This window comes from Furipterus horrens, unplaced genomic scaffold, assembly GCF_987537825.1.
Source record: "Furipterus horrens unplaced genomic scaffold, mFurHor1.1.pri manual_scaffold_4, whole genome shotgun sequence".
Classification (NCBI taxonomy): domain Eukaryota; kingdom Metazoa; phylum Chordata; class Mammalia; order Chiroptera; family Furipteridae; genus Furipterus; species Furipterus horrens.
The window spans coordinates 142,607,798-142,628,774 of NW_028327174.1; the positions used below are offsets into that span (position 1 = coordinate 142,607,798).

Sequence of the window (20,977 nt, forward strand, 5' to 3'; positions counted from 1 at the left end):
TTGTGTGTAAGTCTGTTATTAGTCATGCAGTGTTCAGATTGCCTTGGCCTTTCTTAGGCAACTTCAAGGACATGATCTTAAAGAGACAGTGTCCTCATATCGAAATAATCCAGAATAACATTTTAAAAAGAAAGTTGTTGAGAGACAGCCACAGAGAATTCTAACACTAATTTTTTTTAAACCCAAGTTAACTTCAAATATGTCCCTTGTTACCTCTTTTCAGCAGAAGACAAATCCTTAGACCTTAAAGAGAGCATTGGTATTTTAGCTAAAGTGAGTTTTCCAGAAATGAAAACATGTCAGAACTCCTGTTTATCTCACGAATATAGCCCAGTCTGGAAAAGATTTTTATTTGGTAAGTTTTACTGAGGAAGTTGTTTCTTTTTGCTTTGTTTTGTTTTTATTTTTTTGGAGGGGGGTCTTTTCTTCCTTCTACTGATAAGATAATGCTTAAATGAGATACTTGATAACTGTAAACTGGAAAGAGGATGACTTTAGTTAGCCAAGTGTTTAATCTGGTTTAACATTCCAACTTGCACTACTCCCTCCTCTGTTGAACTTGAGGGCCAGCTTGCCCTGGAGAATAACAATCAATTAATCCTCTTCTAGTGTGGCATAGTGCAGTCCTCCGGCCATACTCTGTTAACTGGAGCATTATTTCTGGGTGGCATCCAACATGTTAGCATTTCGCACAGGACTCTGATCTCATAATCAACCATTACCTATTCTGGGCTCACGATGACTTGATTCATTCCTTTACATTATAAAACTGAATACTTAAAACACTCATGTGGTGGGAACAATGATCTCCATTTTATAGATGAGGAAAATAAAGATCATATAGGTAAATAATTGTTTTAAGACCTCACAGTTTCAATAGGGGCAAAGTCAGAATGAAAGCCACATCTTTGACTTTATATTCATGCTTGCCTTTGCCAAAACTATAGCTGTAGTTGCATCCCAAGGAGGGAAATAGTATGACCTGGACTAAATTAGGGATTGAAAGCACAAAGCCAAATTAAAGGATCATTGTTACTAATAGGAAAAATTGAACAGTCTTTTTGCACCTACAGACTCTACTGTGCCCTCAAACACATCATTAAAGTTCGGAATGCAACTATTCAGCTGAAGTCTTTAAACAGGAGGGTTGCACCAAGATTCACGCCTACTAAGTGCCAATGACTCTGCAGCTATTTAATAGAGCAGCAAAACAAGTTTCAGCAACCCAGATCTTTATCTGCTTCAGCTGAAACGGCCAGTTATATTTTAATCTCAGTTATATAATGATTGTTTTGAAAGCAAGCTGGCACATCTCTAGACAGATTTTAAAAATTATTTCTTTGATGTCCATTTTTTTAAAGTAAAGGACAAATTGAGCTGCATTAAGTATAGAAAATGATGTAGATCTTCACTATTGAATGACTGCTTTGGTTAGGAATTAGACAAACTGTAGCCAAAATAATGTCATAATTTATATTCAATAAAATGTACCTGATTTAACTGTATGATCTGAATATGTTCTGAGAAATCTGTATGTCGCTTATTTCCAATATTCCCTAAAGTTCAGTGCTTCCCTTTTCATCAAGTTCTCCTCCCCTCAGCATACCTGCTCATGGGCACCCACTGACCTGTTTTCTGTCACCACAGATTAGTTTTCCTCTATTAAAATTTCATATGAATGAAATCACACAGAGTGTGTATTTTCTTGTTATTGGTGTCATTTGCTCAGCCTGGTCGTGAGATCTCTGTGTTGCATGGAGTAGTAGTTCATTTCTGAGATAGTCACACTTTGTTTATTCATGCCTCTATGATAGACATTCGTTTCAAGTTTTCAACTAATAAAGAGCCTAAGAAAATTCATGAAACAGTTTTGTGTACATATAACATTTTTATTTCTCTTGGATAAAACCTACGGACAATTGTAGGGTCATTAGGGATTCCAAACTGTACCACACTATCCTATCACATAGGAGTTTCGGTTTCTTCATATCTTCAGCATCAGTTGATATGCTCAACCTTTTTAATTGTAGTCATTCTAATAGGTTTGTAGTGGTTTTACTTCACTGTTTTACTTTGTATTTCTCTAATGAATAATCATATTAAGCAGCATTTCATCTGCTTATCCACTATTTGTATGTCTTCTTAAGTGAAGTGTCTGTCTAATCTGCTTTGATCATTGAAAAAAATGGCTTTTTAAAAATTATTATTGAGTTCTGAGAGTTCTCTCTATATATCGTATTTTTTGGATGCTAGTTCTTAATTTCATAAAATATGAAATAAATACATGTATATATGTATAATATTCCCCTATTTTGTGTTTTTCTTCTTTTTACTTCTAAGTGTTTTTCAGAGAATAGACGTTTTAATTTTGTTGAAGTTCAATTACCAATTTGTTCTTTTATGATCACGAATTTGGTGTATATTTAAGTCTTTGACTAACTCAAAGTCATAAAGGTTTTCTTATGTCTTATTTTCTAAATGTTTAATAGTTTTTAATTTATATTTAGATCTATGGTTTATTTTGAGTTAAATTTTATGTATTCTGTGAAGTATCCCAACGTATCTCAATTCATTTTGGAATATGGATATTCAGTTGATCCAGCACCTTTGTTGAAAGAACTATCCTGTTTTTCACAGAATTATTTTTGCTCCTTTGTGAAAAATTGATGTCCATATATATGTGAGTTTATTTCTGTTCTATATTTATATTAGTATCACACTATCTTGACTATTTTAGCTTTTAAAAAAGCCTTGAAATGGGGAAGCATCAATCCTCTTTGTTCTTAATTTTCAAAACACTTTTGGCTATTCTGAGTATGCTTTATTTTTATATGATTTTTAGAATTAAAGTTCCATTTTCTACAAAATAAGCCTTGGAAGATTTTAAATGGAATTTTGTCAAATATAAAAATCAGTTTGGGATGAAGTGACACCCTGACCACATTGAGTCTTTTGACTCAAGAACAAAATGTATTTCTTCTTTACCTAAGCCTCTGGTTTATCTAAGCGATCTTTTGTAGCATTGCAGTTTTTAGAGTACACATCTTCCACATCTTTTGTTAGATTTGTCTCTCCTGAATTTTTGATACAATTGTAATTGGTATTTTTCTCAAAATTTGAATTTCTGGTTGTTTGTTACTGGTATATAGAAATAAAATTGATTTTGTATATTGATCTTGTATCCTATATTAATCTAAGTCACTTTTTAGTTCAAGGAGTTTCTTTGTAGATTCCAGTAGTTTTTTTATATAGACAATCATGTCATCTGTGAATCAAAAAGTTTTATTGTTTCCTCTTCAGTCTGGATACTTTTTATTTCTTTTTTGTGTCTCATAGCATTAGGTAGAATCTTCATTGTAATATTAAAGAGAAGGTGAGAGCTTACATCCTTGTCTTGTCATGAAGTGTCTAGTTTCTCACAATTTAGTATAAAATCAGATGTAAGTTTTTTGTTTATGCTCTTTGACAGGTTGAGGAAGTTTCTTCTTTTTCCCCTAGTTTGGTGGGATATTTATCAATCATCTTGAGTTTGTCTAGTGATTTTTCTGTGTTAATAGAATTGATCTATTTTATTAGTATGGTGAGGTAACTATTTTTAAATGTTAAACCTTGAATTCCTGGATAAACCCAATTTGGTTATAATATATTATACTTTTTATATATTGTTCAATTAAACTTGCTAAAGTTTTGTTTAGAATTTTTGCATTCATGTTCGTGAGGGATATCAGTCTAATTTTTTCTCTTGTAATGCTTTTATATTTTGATGTCAGAGGTTTTTTTTGTTTGTTTTTTAAAATTATTTATTTGTTTATTTATTTTTAGAGAGAGGGGAAAGTAGAAAGAGAGGGAGAGAAACATCACTGTGTGGTTGCCTCTCACTCGTGCCCCCAACTGGAGACCTGACGTGCAACCTAGTCATGTGTCCTGACTGGGAATTGGACCAGCGACACTTGGCTCACAGACTGACGCTCAATCCGCTGAGCCACAGCGGCCAGGGCTTGATGTCAGAGTTTTGATATCAGAGTAACATCATCCTCATAATATAAATTGGATTTCATTTAGCATAATAGACTGATAGCTGTAGGAGAGGAGGCAGGAGAGGGGAATAGTGGAAGGAAGGGGAAGGGACTAGTCAAAAGAACATGTATGAATAACCCATGGACATGGACAATCGAGAGGAATTGACTGGGGGCTAGAGAGGTGAGCTGGGTGGAGGGGGGCAAAAGAGGAAAAATTGGACAAGTTAATAGAATAAACAATAAAGAAATTTTTAAATAAAATCTCTAAAAAAATTTAGTCTTGTTTCTATTTAAGGCTAAGAATTAGTTTTTGAGTACATTTGGCTAATCATATTAAATTTTAATTTATAATATTACCAATATCTTTACTTTTAACATGTAATTTCTGGTGTGATTTTTTTTTTTTTATTAACTCGAGATCACAAGAAATTTCCATTAAATTTGGTTTGGATAGAAAAAATAAATAAATAAATTGGAGAATATTCTCTCCTTTAAAGTTTATGAAAGTGTTTATGTAGAATTGGAATTATTTCTTTCTTGTAAGTTAAATAGGATCTACCAGTGAAGTCATCAAAGCCTGGGTGTGTGTGTGGGGGTGTGTGTGTGTGTGTGTGTGTGTGTGTGTGTGTGTGTTTTGTGGTGGAAAGGCTGTTAATAACAACTTAGTGAGCATTCTATTCTTATAGAGTGGGATGGTCTGTAATGTCAGTTAGATCAAGTTGGTTAATAATGCTTTTCAGATCTTTCGTTTCCTTAGTGATGTTCTGTTTACATGTTCACTTACTGTTTAAGGGAATGATATTTCAGTCTGTTACTGAAATTGTGGATTTGTCAGTTTTTCCTTTGTAGATCTATCAGTTTTTCATTCATGTATTTTGAAGCCATGTTATTAGGTGTAAGAAATTTAAGATTGCTATATCCTCTTGATGAATTAGCCCCTTTTTCATTCTTAAATGAAACTCCTAATCTCTAGTGATACTCTTTGCTCTGACATATGTGATGACTGATCTTAATATAGCCACTTCAGATTTCTTTTGATTCGTGCTAGCATTATATCTTTCTTCATCATGTTACTTTTACCTAATTGTCTTTTTTTTTTTCAAACATATAAGAGAAAGCTTATTGAAAAAGTCACAGAGGTAGAAAGTAAGGGGTAAAAGAAATGGTCTCAGGAAATAAATTACAGAGGCAAAAGAAGGGGGCCCTTGGTGCTTAGGAGAGAGCTTAGGTAAAGGTAAAGAGCTTGTCGGGGAGAAGGGGGGAGGAGGTGTAGGTGTGCTCCTGGGAGGGAGAGCTCCCTGGGTCTCTATCCTAAAGGCTTTTAAGGGTAGGGATCCTAGAGAAGGTCTCAGGAAAGGATCTCAATAAAACATTCATCAGATTTCCAGGTGTGTCTTTTCAAGGTCTAATTGTCTTTTTTATTTGAAGTGCATTTCTTGTAGACAGCAAATAGCTCGGTATTAATTTTATGTCAAATCTGACAATCCCTTCCTTTACATTGGGGAATGTATATCATTTATTTGGTTTTCAGTCCATCATCTTGCTTCCCGGTGATCACCCCCTTGGTTGTTAAACTTGTGCCTGTGTCATGTATTATCGCAGTACCAAAAAGAGGGCAAGAAGGCCTTTTTTATTTTCCCATTTTGTAATCATAAAAAATAGGCAAATTGCTTAAAGTTTGGAGTTTCTTCACAATTTTTAACATTAATGATTTTTTAAAATTCTGTTTGCAAGTTAAAGGGTTTGTCATTGTTTCTTTAAAAAAAACAATAATGCACTATATCCCTATTCATAAAGTGCTTGTTCTATTTATAAGATTGAAAATTCTGAATAATCCTTTTAATATTGTTTGTTTGTTTATACCTCCTTTTACACTAGTTAAATATTTCTTAAAATTATGTTTTATTTCCTTGTTAGTTATACTCTATAACTGTCTATATTGTTATAATAGTAATTTATAGTATTGATCTTTAACTTATTACTCTCTATCTTCAAATTTCATCATACCACTTTATTTTTAGGATAAAAATTATACAGTAGTGTACTTTCATTTTTCCTCTTCTGACCTTTGTGCTAACATTCTCATATAATTTACTTTTACATATGCTATGAACTTCCCACTACACTATTATTTTTGTTAAGTAGTTGATTATCTTTTGAAAAAAGTAAATAAATACAGATAAATCTCAAATATATATACATATGTACTATAACTATAAATACTTATAAATCATAAATATAGAAGTATAATGAGTATAAGTATATATTTATATATTTATTCATGTAGTTATCCTTTCCATTGCTCTTTAGTTTTTTTTTAATAAATCCATACTTCCATCTAGTATCATTTTTTCCTATTTGAAAGACTTCCTTTAACATTTCTTGTAATGTGGGTTTGCTAATAATTCAGCTTTTGTAATTTTTTTAAAAATGTGTATTTAACCTTTACTTTTGAAAGATATTTTACTAGATATAAAATTCTAAGTTTGCAGGTTTTTTCTTTTCCTTTTACTATTTAAAAGAATTTATTCTACTCTTTTCTCATTTACACAGTTTTTGATCAGATATATGCTGTTGTCTTGTGACCGAGCAAACTGGGGCTTGGCCACATGGCACCTTAATACATGACCCAACAATCAGTGCTGAAGGAAAGAGGTTTTTCTTTACAGGATTCCAACCTTGGGGGGTGCTGAGAACACTCCTGCTCAGAGCCCTGCTCTCCGACAAGACCCAGCGCTTTCCTTGCTCCCCAAAAGGCTAAAGCCAAAACCATATCCAGAAGTTCCCTATATCCTTATCTGTACTTAAGCCGGCTGCCCAAAGAGATCTCCATCCCTTCTGGAATGTGCACTTGTGGGTTTCAGAGTCACCATCCTCTTGCAGTAACTCTCTCCCTCAGGATCTGGGGTATATTGTCCTCAGCTTCCATGTAGTAGTTCAGGGAAACGTGCCGTGTTACACTGGGTCATGGTGAAGTCCCGGGAGGCACATATTCTGAGAGAGTGGCATCTCCGTACATCCTTCAGAAAAGCCTAGGTCTGTAGGTCAGCGTTCCCAGTCACAGTTCTGTTCAGCTCCAAGCATCTCCCATGAATCTGTGCTTGGTTAGACAGGTCCCCACACAGCTCCATCAGCTCTGCCAGGTCCCCACAACACTCTTATCAGTCCTCTCCTTACACCCTTTCAGACCGCATAGCTGCTTCCCTACACACCAGGCCTCATGGTGGACTGGCCCCCTTTCTATACCCTTTTCTCCACATGGCTTCTTCTTTATACACCAGACTTCATGATGAAAGAGTCCCTTTCTCTTTCATCCCACATGGCTTCTACTTCACCACAGACCGCATGCCTTCTTTCCCCTTTCTTTTAGCCCGCTGTTATTTTAGATGCTTGGCCTGGAACTTCCTATGTGACCTCATATCTGGCCCCTGCTATGATGAGCTACTTTTGCCAGCTCCCCCATATCAGCTACCCTCTTTTGGCTGCCATCTTTAGTCAGGTCATGAGTTCCCCATGACACAGGGGTAACCATCTCTCCTGACTATGTCTTGAGCCACGATAGTTCTTAGTCACTTGCAGCTTTCACCCTGGGCAGCAGTTCACTTCCCTTCAGGAAAGACACAGCTATTAACGTGCCATTGTTATGCAAAGTATCTTTAGAGCCGTACCACCCACTTCCCTTTCCCCCAACAAAAGAATGTGGGGAATATGCTCTGCTATTTTCCAGGAAACCCATTACAGTCTTTATCTTTGTTCCTGTGTACAGAATGTTTTTTTTTTTTTTTTTTCTTCTACTGCTTCTTAGATTTTTCTTTCTACTGGTGTTGAGCAATATTTTTACTATTTCTTGTACTACGGGTTCTTGAATCTATAACTATAATTTTAATACAATTTAAATAATGTTTTAGCCATTATTTTTTTCAAACATATTTTCTCACTTGCCCTCTCCTCCAGGGACTCCAATTAGTCCATTGATACTGGGTGCTTGAATTTATCCCTCAGTTTACTCTAGTGCTCTTTTAATGTTTTAAAATTCTCTCTTATCTATGTCAGTTCTGGGCAGTTTTTACTAATTGATCAATGTCCTCATTAAATGTCATCTTTTTCTACCTTTTTGTGTGCCTGGTAATTTTGGTTGAATGTCAGACATTGTGAATTTTATCTTGTCAGGTGCTGGATGTTTTTTGTATTTATATAAATATTTTTGAGTTTTGTTCTGTGACATAGTTAATTTACTTGAAAACAATTAGCTCCTTCCAGGTCTTGCTTTTTAAGATTTCTTAGGTGATAATGGAACAGTACTCAGTTCAGAGCTAATTATTCTTTCTGTGTATTTCACCCAGTGCTCATGAATTGTGAGGGTTTCCCTATGGCTGGTGGGTATTCAAACTCTTCCCACCTTTGAGGAAGTCCCAGTTATTATTACCTTAATTCTTTTAAATGACTCCTTCCACAACCTCAAGTAGTTTCTCACACACATACTCTGATCAGTACTTAACTAAATACTTGAAGGTAACTGCATATTTCAGAGTTTTCTCTCTGTGCAGCTCTCTCTTATCAGGTTTTCTGTCCTGAAAATTCTAGCCACTTTGGTCTCACTAGAATCTCACCTCTGTCGTCTTAACTCAGAGAAGCCACTGGGCTAAGCCTGAGTTTCCCTCCCTACATTGCAGCATGGAAACTCACCTTATTTGATTCCTGCTTCTCAGGGTCATTGACCTTTGTTACTTTATGTACAATGTCTTATAAATCTCTGTTTATATAGTTTGTCTACTTCATATAGTGTCATGTGGGAGGATAAATCTGTTCTATTACTGAATCTTTGCTGGAAGCGGAATTCCTTTATGTTTCTAAATTTTTATCCTGTATTGTTTTCTTTACATTTGAAGAATTTCTTGTTGCACAAGCCTAATGAATCCTCTTAGCTTTTCTTTGTATGATATGTTTTTATTTTCTCTTTAATTTTAAATGACATTTTTACTGGTTTTACAATTATAGATTAAGAGTTTTAATTTACATTTACCATTTCAAAGATGCCATTTCATTATTATAGCCCTAACCTCCAGTACCTCACAATGCAACTGTATTTGGAGATACGGCCTTTAAAGAGGTAATTGGGGGGAAATGAGCTCATACGGGCCTTAATCCAATATGACTGGTGTCCTTATAAGAAGAGGAAAGTCAGACATAGACATATAGAAAGAAGGTCTTATAAACACACCAGAAGAAGATGGCATCTACGAGTCAAGGAGAAAGGCCTCAGAAAAAACTAACCTGTCAACACCTTGCTCTTGGGCCTCTAGACTCCAGAACTATGAGAAAATAAGTCTCTGTTGTTTAAGCTACGCAGTCTGTGGTAATTTGTCGGGATAGCCATTGCAGACTAACACATCTGGCTTGCACATTTTCTGTCAAGAAATCTGAAAGTATTTTCATCTCTATTGCTTAATATGTTGTGTGACCACTTTTTCTCTAGTTGCATTTAAGAATTTCTCTTTGTGCCTGTTTTTCTGCAAGCTGATTACAGATTGCTACCTTGATGTAGTTTGGGTTTATGTGCTTGGTATGTGTTACATTTATAGATTTCACCAAATTTGAAAAAACCTGGTCATTATTACTGAAATATTTTTTCACCACACTTCTTCTGGGACTCCATTTATATATACATTAGATCACTTAATATTATATCATGTTTTCCCTTTTTTTTTCCCTATTTGTGCTTCCATCTGTCAGTTTCTGTTGCTGTACCTTTAATTTTAGTGGCTTTTTCTTCTGCAGTGTCTTTTATTAACTATGTCCAGTGAATTTTAAAATTTCATATTTTTTTTTATTTCTAAAAGCAATATTTTCATATTGCCCCTTTCTTTATGAGGTTAAATCTTTTAAATCTTGTGTATATTTATATTCACTTAATGATTTTGCTAATTATACCATTATTTTTGTTTCTGCATTTGGTTTCTCCTGAATAATGACTATATTGTTTTGCTTCTTTACATGTTCAGTAAATTTTGATTATATGCTAGCCTTCTCAAGATTGTTGTTTTCATTTCTAGAAGTTTGATATAGATTATTTTTATATATAATTGGGTATTTGATTTCATTGTCTTTTTAAAATACAAGTGAAGTTGGTTCTGACAGGTAGTTAAGTAACTTACCATCAGCTTGATACCTTAGAGTCTTGCTTTTAAGCACTATTAGGGCAGGTCTAGAATAGCTTTTACTCTGTAGTTCATTGGACTCTATTACAAAGGCATACATTTTTTTAGTGTCAACAATGAATACTGGATCTTCAACATGTACTCTACTCTGGCAGGCTGTGTTACCACCCAGCCCCGTGGGAGCTCTGAGAACCCTTCATTTCTCAGGACTCCAGCGGTTCCCTTGCAGACTTTTATCCTATGCATGTGCGATGTTACATTCAGGAACAGACTCAAGAGGACTCCTATTCGGATTTCTGGAGATATTTTCTGCATAGCTCCCATCTCTTTGCATGAAATTCAAGTTGTTCTAGTCTCCCCAAACTCCAGATTTGTTGTCTGTGGTCTGCTTGAGTTCTGTGTTCCTGCACTATGGTCCATAAAAAAAAAAATATATATATCTTAAGGCTTTTGTCATCAGGGTGAGTATAGGAAACATCATAACTATTTTTTTCCTCCTGTATCACTGAACACATTTATAATTGCTTATGCGTTCACTCAACAAATATTTATTGATATGTGTTGTGTGGCAAGCACTACATGAAAGAGCTGGGGATTCAATAGTAAACAAGCCAGAGTCCCTTCTCTAGTGGAGATTATGATGCAGTCGGACAGCCAGACTAAACTAGTAAATAATTGCATGACATGATTTCAGGTAGGAGAAGTGCTCTGAGGAAAAATAATACAGGAGAGAGGAACGGAGAATGCTGGTAGAGGGTGTGTTTTAGACATTACATTAGGTTTCTATTGATGCACAACAAATCACCGCAAACTTCGTGGCCTAAAGCAGCACAAATGCATTCTCTCACGTCATCCGTGGCCAGGAATCAAAGCCTATGGTTGCCTGAGTTCTCTGCTTAAGTCTCACAAGGTTGTAGTCAAAGAGTCAGCCAGGATTGGGTTGAATCTGAGGCTTAGGGTCCTTTTCAAACTCATGTGCTGTTGGCAGAATTCAGTTCCTGCAGCTGCAGGACTCATGGAAGCAGAGCGACAGTGTCTGCAACTGCCCACCCAGGGTAATTGCCACTCAGAGTCAAGGACGGTGACCTGGTCATGAGAGTTAGATCCCACTGAATCACAGGTTCCACCTGCACAAGGACAGTAAACCGGGGGGTGGGGGTGGGGGGTGGAGGTCATGGGGCCACCTTAGAATTTTACCTCTTACAGACAGAATGGTCAGAAAAGGGCTTTCCGTATTGGTTACATCTGAGCTAAGACCTGGAAAGAAACATCAGAGCCTGAGCTCTATAAAGGTGACTTGTAGAAAGTGTAAAAGTACATGTGGGGCTGGCTTCTAGACTCACATATTTCTATTGGCCATTACTATGATAGACACTGGTAAAAATGCGTTATAACAGTTCTGAAATAAGCAGTATGTGCGTTTCTATTTGACCAATGAGAAAACCAAGCTTCCAAGAGATTAGCTATCACCCTCAAGCTCACACAAAGTGTGGTAAGACCAGGGTGTGAACCCAGGTGGGGAACCGAGCCGCAGAGCAGGTCACAGGAATACCACCTGTGCTGTCACACAGGGGACACACTCAGGAGCCCTCGGCGCTGGGTTTAATGCTCCACCGTCACCATTTGAGATTCTTATAATTTTATCTTGAACTAGAGTTTGTAAGAGAAGTCCGAGGAGACAATGGAGCACATGCATGAGCAGAGAGGATGCGCACGACGTGAGGATCTGCCCATCCTGGCCGACCTGTTCACATACAGCATTTGGGGAGCCCCATGGCACAGAATTCCAGTGGACCCATGATGGTGAGAGCCCAGGGAGACTCAACATGAATACAAGGTACGCATGTTATGTCTATGACTAAGTAAACGAGGAGCTAGCTGCCCTGAGTGGCTACATCATTTTCATTCAAACCAGACAGCTTTGGGGATCCTGAAAATAGCTGCACCCCTGTGGCCCAGCCCGCGGACAGTGAACAGGGTGGGAGTGAGAGTGAGCACTGAGGAATGTCCCTAGAAAACTGAAAATGTATGAGAATCCTAAGCCAAAGATGTGTCTCCAATGAGCTTCCTCAAATAGCAGCACATTGTTCTAGTAGAGCTTTTGGAAAATACTCCTCCTTGGAGACAATACAGTGCAGTGCAGTCTGAACTCTGGGACCAGACTTCTGAGTGGTGATGCATCTCAGTTGGTTGTATGGGGACCCCACTCTACCAGCCACCACCTCAGCCACCTCCATGGCTGCCTGAGACACTCGGGGGAGGGTTTTATTACAACACTTGCGGGTGAGATACATGTGAGCTATGTGAGATGCATTCCTGGGATGGATGATATTTTAAACTTCATTGTTCATTTATAACTTACTGAAAAAACTAAAGTTTGCTATTTAACATTCACAAAACTAAGTCTAAAAGAACTTTAAGTTCTGTACCTGGGTTGATGTAAGTTGGATTTCAGGACAGATAAGACCCTGAATGTAAATGTCCACGTACAAGCAAAATTTCCAGGCACTATTTCAGACTTGCAAGGTAGTGGACATGGAAAGACTGAAGTCAAGGTCTCCAAACATTAAAGGGGACCCAGATAATATCTGGGTTACAATGAAACAAGAAGAGCATTCATTAAGGTAAATGGGTGATATGTTAAAAGGCAAATTGGAGAATAGGATAGCAGAGTAGGGCAGAAGGAGCTGGAGGCCTAAGAGGGATGAAGGGAATCTGCTGGGCTGGTGGGGGGAGGGGCTGTGGACACACCCTCTTGAAGGTACACCCTCCCCACCTCTGAAGCCCTTTATGACTCCTCAATGCCCTGTGATGCAGGCGTGGCAATAAAGCCAAGAGCCTGCCCTCTCAGAGCTCAGTTGCGTTGAGCAGCTTTGCCTTTCGGAAAATGGGACTCGACCTATTTCTGAATGTGCTTCAAGAGATTTATCTCTACGTCTTCGCAGAACCTATAGATGACACCCGCAGCCTAACTTACATCTGTGTGCTGTGGGTGCTCCTCCTAATCTTCATTTGCATGGTGGGAATTCCATCTACCCCAACCTACTGGGAAAGTGAACACACTGAAAAGGTAAGGAAACTTGAGCAGGCCCCAACAGAGATTCTTTTTTTTTTTTTTTTTTTTTTTTTTTTTTACAGATTTAATGTGTTTTATTGATTAAAATATTACATTTGTGCCACTTTCCCTTCCCTCTGCTCCCCTCCTCCCGGTGGCCCCCTCCCTCCAGTTGTCCCCCACTTTTAGATTATGTCCATTAGTTGTGCTTACAGTTCCTCCCAACCTCTCTCCGTCTATTCCATTCCCTCCTACCATGATCCCCAATTCCTATATCATCTCCCTCCCTCTCCCCACTCCCCCTCTCTGTTGGCCTCCCCCCACTATGTTTCCCTTACCCACAGTTCCTTTTCCACTCTCGTTGCCTGTTTAGTTTGCCTTTGTTTCATCTCCCTAGCTTCTGTTTTTTAAACCAGTCCCTTTAACTTCTCATATAACAGTGGTTTGGATCTAATGAACTCTTTCAGTTTTATTTTGTCCTGGAAACACTTTCTCTGTCCTTCTATTCTGAATGACAATTTCGCTGGATAGAGTATTCGTGGTTGTAGGTTTTGGATTTTCATTACTTTGAATATTTCTTGCCAGTCCCTTCTTGTCTGTAGGGTTTCCCTTGAGAAGTCAGCTGATAGTCTAATTGGGACCCCTTTGTACATAATTCTTTTCTTCTCTCTTGCTGCTTTTAAGATTCTCTCTTTATCTTTAATTTTTGACATTTTGATTATAATGTGTCTTGGAGTGGTTCTCCCTGGGTCCAGTCTCTTGGGAACTCTCCTTGCTTCCTGGACCTGCAAGTCTATTCCCTTCCCCAAGTCTGGGAAGTTCTCCTTTATTATATTTTCACTCAATTTTTCAAGTTCTAGTTCATCTTCCTCATTCTCTGGCAAACCAATGATTCTTATGTTGGGCCTTTTATAGCTGTCCCAGAGGTTTCTGATCCTCTCATTGTTGCTTGCCATTTCCTCTCGCTGCATTGGTTGACTGCTTGTTCCTTCTCCATATTCCAGTTTGTTGAAATGGACTCTGGATTCCTCACCATCTGTCTCGTATGTGGTTTTGTTCCTTTCGTTATGAAAGTTTTTCGCTTCTTTCATATCTTTTTCCTGCTCTTTTGTGAATTCTGTAAGCCACCTGATAACAATGGCCCAGAACTGAGCCTCTGACAGGTTTCTTATCTGTTCATCTGTCAGGTTCTCTATCTGCTGTCTGGTGAGTTGTGTCACCGGGATCTCTATATTTGTCTGCCACATTTTGACAGATGCGTTTTGTTTTCCTGGGCCGGCTGTCGGGGGCAGGGGGCAGTGCCTGCGTACGCGTCACAAATCAGCGACCGCCGGCGCCTGCCCGTCCGCGACCTATTTCGCAGCCCTGTGGTGCTTTCTGTGGGGGCGGGGGTCCAAGATGGATTCACACAGTTATTCAGCTAGGAGACCGGGATCCGTCCTCCCGCCCCCCTGGGCCTCACTGTTCAAGGCGATGCTGCGGCTGCTCCCCAGCGCCGAGTCGGGCACGCCAGGGGCTTGATTGGAGTCGCGCACGGCAGGGGCTTGATTGCCTCCAGGATTTTTCGCTGCCCCGCCCCGCCGCTCCGCAAACAGCTTTGCCTTCTTTAACTCTTACCTGCCCAAATGGCACCGCTGGTTTATAACTTCATATGTTGGGCTTCCGTGTAGCTTTATTTTCTGGAATTTCTAGTTATCCTTTGTTTTGAAGTAGTTGTATTCCACTGTAGTTGTAGAGGGAGACCTAGCGTGTCCGTCTAAGCCTCCATCTTGGCCGGAAGTCAACCCCAACAGAGATTCTTTACTGTTGTTCCCCCTTTTATGTGAGTTTGGTTGAGTCAGAGAGACACCAAAGATGGGATGTCTGAGGGGAGACTAGAACGTCACTCTTCCAGGGGACGGGACCAGGCAGGGTTAGGGTCCAGGGAGGACTCAGGTTGCCACATGAAGCTCACACGCCATGTGGGTGGGGTGGCAGGTTTCTGGCTAAGATTCCAAACACAGTGAGTCCCTAGTTCTCGATCGAGTTATTTAGAGACTTTGGGATCCCTGCAGGACACCAGAGTTAACCAGCACTTTAGCATGAGTCACATCGTTCACTGAGCCCCCAGCCTTTGTGTTGGGCTGGTCAGGAGAGCAGTGCTGAGCCTCTCAGAGCCCCTGAGAAGAGAGGCAGGGCTCCATCCCAGGTTACACGGTCCTATGTGAGGGAACATGGGCAACTGTAGGCCTCAGATTATATGCCTGCATTGAGCAGAGGCCCTCTGAGACTATCCAGTGTGGCCCTCACAGACAAAAGCCTTTCTTGAGCTTTTCAAAGAAGGAAAAATTAAAAACATTTTAAAGCTTTAAATATTGGTAAAAACAAAAACAAAAAACAAACAAACAAAAAAAAGTTCTATTAATTAAAATGAGCTTGTTGGCTCAGAGAGACATTATTCTTGAATAATAAATATCTGCGTTTCTTAGGGAGAGGATTGAGAGAAGTGAGTCCCAACCTCTCATTCTTTTCTTTCTGTTCTCAGCGTCGGACCAGAGCCAAGAGGAGAAGGAAAGGTGGGACATTGAGAGGTAAGGCTATGCCTGTCCCGCCCGAACTCCCAAGGGTGACCCCCTCTCTCTCTCTTTTCCATGAGGTACCAGGGCCATGATCTCTGGCAGTTGGTAGATACAGTCCCTCTCAGAACAAAGAGCCCTCGGAGGGGAGGCTCATGCAAAGACAGTCAGAACCTGAGACTTCTCAGAGTCTCTGCTCTGCTGTCCTTGGGTAGGAAGCAGTCACGGACCGGGGCAATGGGTGTTGCCCAGTAGATGTCCAGAGTCAGAACTCCTGTCTCCCAACTCAGTGAAGGTACCTTGGCTTCGTACTGATCAGATTCCTCTTTGTTGTAACCATTGACCTCTCTGCTTCACGGAGTGGTTTTGAGCATCCAATGAGATAATGTGTATAAAAAGTACTTTATAAATGAAGCAACAAGGACATGGGAACCTTAGTAGTATCATTGAGCATTTGACTTCATACTAATTCTTGGGACTTTCAGAGTCTACTCTCCCAATGGTCTCCCATAAAGGGACCCCTGTGCAATACCTATGTGTCTACCTTTATTATGTGTAACCCACTCTCCTGGTTTCCCGGGTTCAAGATATTACCACAGGGGAAAAGAGAAGAAGAACACGGGGCTAAGTTCTGTCCTAAAAAGGTGACTAGTCTTTCCCCCCTTTTCTTGGTCTCTCTTTAGCATGTTCTATGCAATTCCAGGGATTCAGTGTAACCTTACATAGTGATGGGAGGGGGTTGCCATGGGAACGGGAATGTGAGTGAATGCCTTGGGGTGAGTGCTGCTGAGTACATTGTGGCATCATGGATGTGGAGCAATGTGAAGGGGCAGCAGGCTTCAGGTGGCCCCACCCCCACCAGGCCAATAGGTCCTTCTTTCCTTGTGCTGGTCCTGGCTGCAGCTTTGTACCTCCTGTCTCCTGCAGCCCCCTGGGCCAGAATCATGATACCATCAGTGTTCATCAACATGTATGTCCAGACCCCTCCTGTGAGGTGTATAATCACACAGCTGCTGAGCTCAATTGGCTGCCGATCTCAGAGGCCCTGGAAGATCCTCCTCCCTCTGTGTCCCCTCTGGCTTCTACAGCTCCCGTGACTGAGTCATCATCATCTACTCAGTCCTCTGCCTTCTCAGCAGTCCCTCCGGGAGACCTAATCCCACCCCCTCTGCCTGAGCCTTTCTCACCACCCCCCTCTCTTCTCTCTGCTGACCAAAGGGCTCCCTTGGGTAAAGTTTTGTCACCCTCACCACCAGGCCAAGCTCTGCCTCCAGAGCCTTTTCCTCCTCTGGAACCCAGATTCCCAGTGCACAGTTCCGTACCTCAACCCAAAGACTCTTTCTCTTCAAACCTGGCACAATGGGATTTCCATAAAGAGTCTCCTGACATCTATTCTACAAAGACTTCTCCTGGAGGAGACGCTGCTGCCAAACTTATAGGTCCTAGACACCACCTGTTTCTCAGCCCCGATGAGCATGACTTGGCACAGCAGTACTCATATCTTAAGACTAGGGAGGACCATTTAAAGCAAAAGCTTTTCTGGGGTCTTCCATCTCTGCACAGCGAGTCCTTGCCCTCTGCTGGCCATGCCTTGGGTGACTGTCCCTCAATCTTTATTTTTAATAGTGTCTCCAATGCCCCTGCAGGCCAAGAATCTCCAGTACTTCCTTATTTCCTACCTCCGTCCTTGCTTAAGGCCCAACCTCAACCCTTGTCTCAAACCCTGCCCCAGTCCCAGCCCCTACCTCTCACTCAGACCCAACCACAGGTCCACCTTCAACCCCCACTCCCAATCCCTCCATCCGGTCCCATAACCCAGGATAGTGCCTGTGGAGTGCAATTCCATGGACCCCAAAATGAATTAGAACACATCAGCTCATCTGAAATTCAACACCTAGAATGCAAGGTATTGCAGAAGACACAGGAAAGTTTGTTGGGCTTACCCTCTGTGGTTCAAAAGTCTACAGAAGCCTTCCATGCTCCAGCTCCCACCTGTCCTTCTTGCCAGCCCTCTGAGGACTATATTTCAGTTTCCATCGATCCTGGAGAGTTTCTACTCAACAGTGAACTTCAACAGAAACTTGAGAAACACCTTAAAAGGAGGACCATCCACCACAGGTGGGGCCTGCCCCGCAGGATCCACGAGTCTCTGTCACTGATGAGACCAAAGAAGTGCTCAGACAGATGTGAGTCAAAGAACAGTTATGGCCTCCTGTGGATGTCTGAGTATAAGGGCCAGAGTAGCCAGCCAGGAAGCTTCCGTGAGAGTGGCTCAGAAATGCTTCGGCCAGAGGAGCCGGGGACAGATGAGGAGCAGAACCAAAAGAATGATCCAGAAGATCTGTTGAGTGACTCAGAGAGCTACTCAGGTAAGGACGTGGGGTATGGCTCTGAGAAAGGCCTAGCCATGATGAGTCCATCAGAAGAAAATTCAATGGTGTCAGGGGAGAGTGAAAGTCCAAGACAACTGGAAAATGACTTGAAACTACATCTCAGCAAGAAGCTTGATGATATCAGTGAGGGTCAGCTCCCTGGGACTGTGCATGGTTCCTGGCACACTATGGAGGAGACTCCTTCTGTAAAGTCCCACATCAAAATAGAACAGAGGAGTCTGCCACCACCAGTGGGCAGGGACTACTGTGTGGACATGTCCCAAGAGCTTTCCTTCCTGGTGACCGGAGCACAGCAGTTGCTGGAAGCTCATATTACCAAGTTTCATGAAGAGACATTACAGGGCCTTCCTGCCAAGGCCCTTGAATCCATGGAAATCTTTAAACTGAGAGATACTTCATCCCATTCCTCATATGATTTCCACTCCTCCTCCTCAACCAACTGGATTTCGAAGATGAACTCCAAACCTCGGGGCTTCACGCCCGTGAGAGGAAGCCCTAGAATCCTTTATGGATTAGGAAAGAGAACAGAAACAGCCACTGTCCTGAATACTCCTCCCCCTGACCCCTCACTTGTGGGCGAGGAAGAACAGGGGACCCTGAAACAATCACCCTCTGATAACAAACACGAGGTTGTAGAGGAGGTTCAGAAAATTTGCGGAGCCAGACAAAATGTTCTGCCTGTCACAAACAACATCACTGGCAAAGCAAGGCAGAGACATTTTCCAATAGACAACACTCACCTGCCAAAGCTGCCTGCAGGGCAAGCCGGGGCCAGCCATGAGCCAGAGGGCAAGAGTGTGAATTCCAGTGGCAGAGCAGAAATGCAACTGGGCAAAAGCACGGAGGGGACAGCAGAACCTGCTTCCATGCCCACCGTGTCCAGGGAGATAGTCAAGGCTGAGGAGCTGAATAGTGTTCAAAACAAAACCAGTGACACCTTCACAACCAACAAGCTGGGAATCTCCCGAAGAATAAATGTTAATGAGAGCGAAGAAACAACAGCGGTGACTACTAAAGTGCCCCCACCAAAAATACCAGCTCCCCAAGATCCTACGTCTTCAGACTTAAACAAGCAACTCACTGATGAGTTAGAGTTTAAGCTGGAGACGAGAAAGAATAGACAGGCCCAAGGGAAACCCACTGACGTGTCCCATGAGACTAGCAAAGCCTCCCTGCCTCATGCTCAGAGTGTCCCCAGGGTGGACATGGGACTTTCCCAGGTGCAACGTGTCCATTTAGAGAAGAGAAGAGCCAGTATGAAGCAGCAGCAGGAGCCTTGGGTCCCTAAGCACAACTTAAAGTTGTGCCAGAATAAGAATTTCCCACCACCTACAGAGAAAGAGAGTCCCACAAGCCCCAGATCAGAAGAGCTTGGTGCAGGGGATGCAGGGTTGGTAGCATCCCAAAGTGGAAAAGTGAGAGATTCTACTCAGAAGATGGTTGTGAGCAAGTCTAATTTCATAAATAGAATCAAATCATTTTTTAAATGGCGTATTCCTGAGGTGAAAAGCACAAAGCAAGAAGACCCCCAGGTAAAGGGCAGCTGCATAGCATCTGTGCAGAGCAGAGGCCCAATTAGAAGGAGAGCAACCTTTACTGGGATGATGGACGTAAAGAGAGCCATTTTAGAACTCGGGAAGTTCCCTGAGGAGAAAGTGGGACCTCAGCCCACAGGAGCTACCGCCTGCCCTCAAGAGCCCCTTCCCTCGGCAGTGAAGCTGGGGACAGATCAGCAGAAGGCAGCAGTGCGGGCCCAGGCGCAGCCTGTCCACTCCAGGGCCCCCTCCTGTAAGTCCTCCCGCCAAACAGCCATCTTTCCTGGCCAGAGCTCTATGAGCAGAAATGAGGACAGACACCCCCAGAAAGTTGGGGCATTAAAAGACCATCAATTATATCAGAAGCAGCCCCAATCTGTTCCCTCCAGGGGGATTGTGACCCATCCGCGCCCCACCTGCAGGCCTCACACTACCTCCTGCTGCTCTCACCACTGCAGAAGGCACTGTGTGTAGAGATCTGTGCCTGTGATTTAGACAGAAAATCCTATTCTGTAATTTCCAGGCAATTCCTTCCTTATGGAGAATACTGATTTGCCTAATAAATGTTTCCCTGCTAATAGTGTTATCTTTCCTCTGTACTGTGTTGGGGGCATGGGTTTTGGGTATCTCCAGGCTTGTGCTTAAAGAAAAGAAGGAGTTCGTTCAGCTCCTACTGATTGCTTCCTTTGGCTTCCAAAGTGACCAGTCCCTGGAGCACTTGTAGAGAAGTAGATATCACATACCCTCCCCGAAAGCCCACTTCCTCCCTGACGAAGTTTGAGGAGATGAGCTCTGTCTCCTTCCTCGTAGCTTAGCCTTAATGAACGTGGACAGAAGCCCACACCTTCCCCTCAGGGAAGGTTTTGTATCCTTGAGAAGAGCAGGGAAGACAGGCCTTCTGTATCTGGAAAAGGTCAAGGACAGAATATTTTAGAAAATATTAGTGAAGAGGAGACAGTGGCTTAATCATTATTTAGAAGTCCATGATCAGAAAATGCCACAAGTGGGTGAACCCTGAATGGGAGTGTTTGGGGCGATATTGCTGCAGTGGATCTTGGGCTGGTTGGGGTAGGGTCTAGGAACAGCACAAACGCTGCTTCCATATGTTTCTGGTGGGTCATGTTCATGTGTTAGGGAAGCATATTTTAACCTTGACACTGACATATATCTACCGAAGGTCACCTTGGGGAAGTGGTTCCCATCTCTGGACATTTCTTCAGGCTGCAGGATTGATGACATTTCTTTTCCTGAGCAAAAGCACC

At 41.4% G+C, this 20,977-nt stretch overlaps 1 protein-coding gene across 1 annotated transcript; it reads left to right on the forward strand.

The window, feature by feature from the left end:
- Nucleotides 1–13,064: 13,064 nt before the first annotated feature.
- Nucleotides 13,065–20,189, forward strand: LOC150012973 (spermatogenesis-associated protein 31D1-like). Its single transcript, XM_090275197.1, has 4 exons — nt 13,065–13,247; nt 15,757–15,811; nt 16,377–16,431; nt 16,715–20,189. The coding sequence occupies exons 1-4, from the start codon at nt 13,065–13,067 to the stop codon at nt 20,187–20,189; spliced, it is 3,768 nt and encodes a 1,255-aa protein (XP_090131323.1).
- Nucleotides 20,190–20,977: the final 788 nt, after the last annotated feature.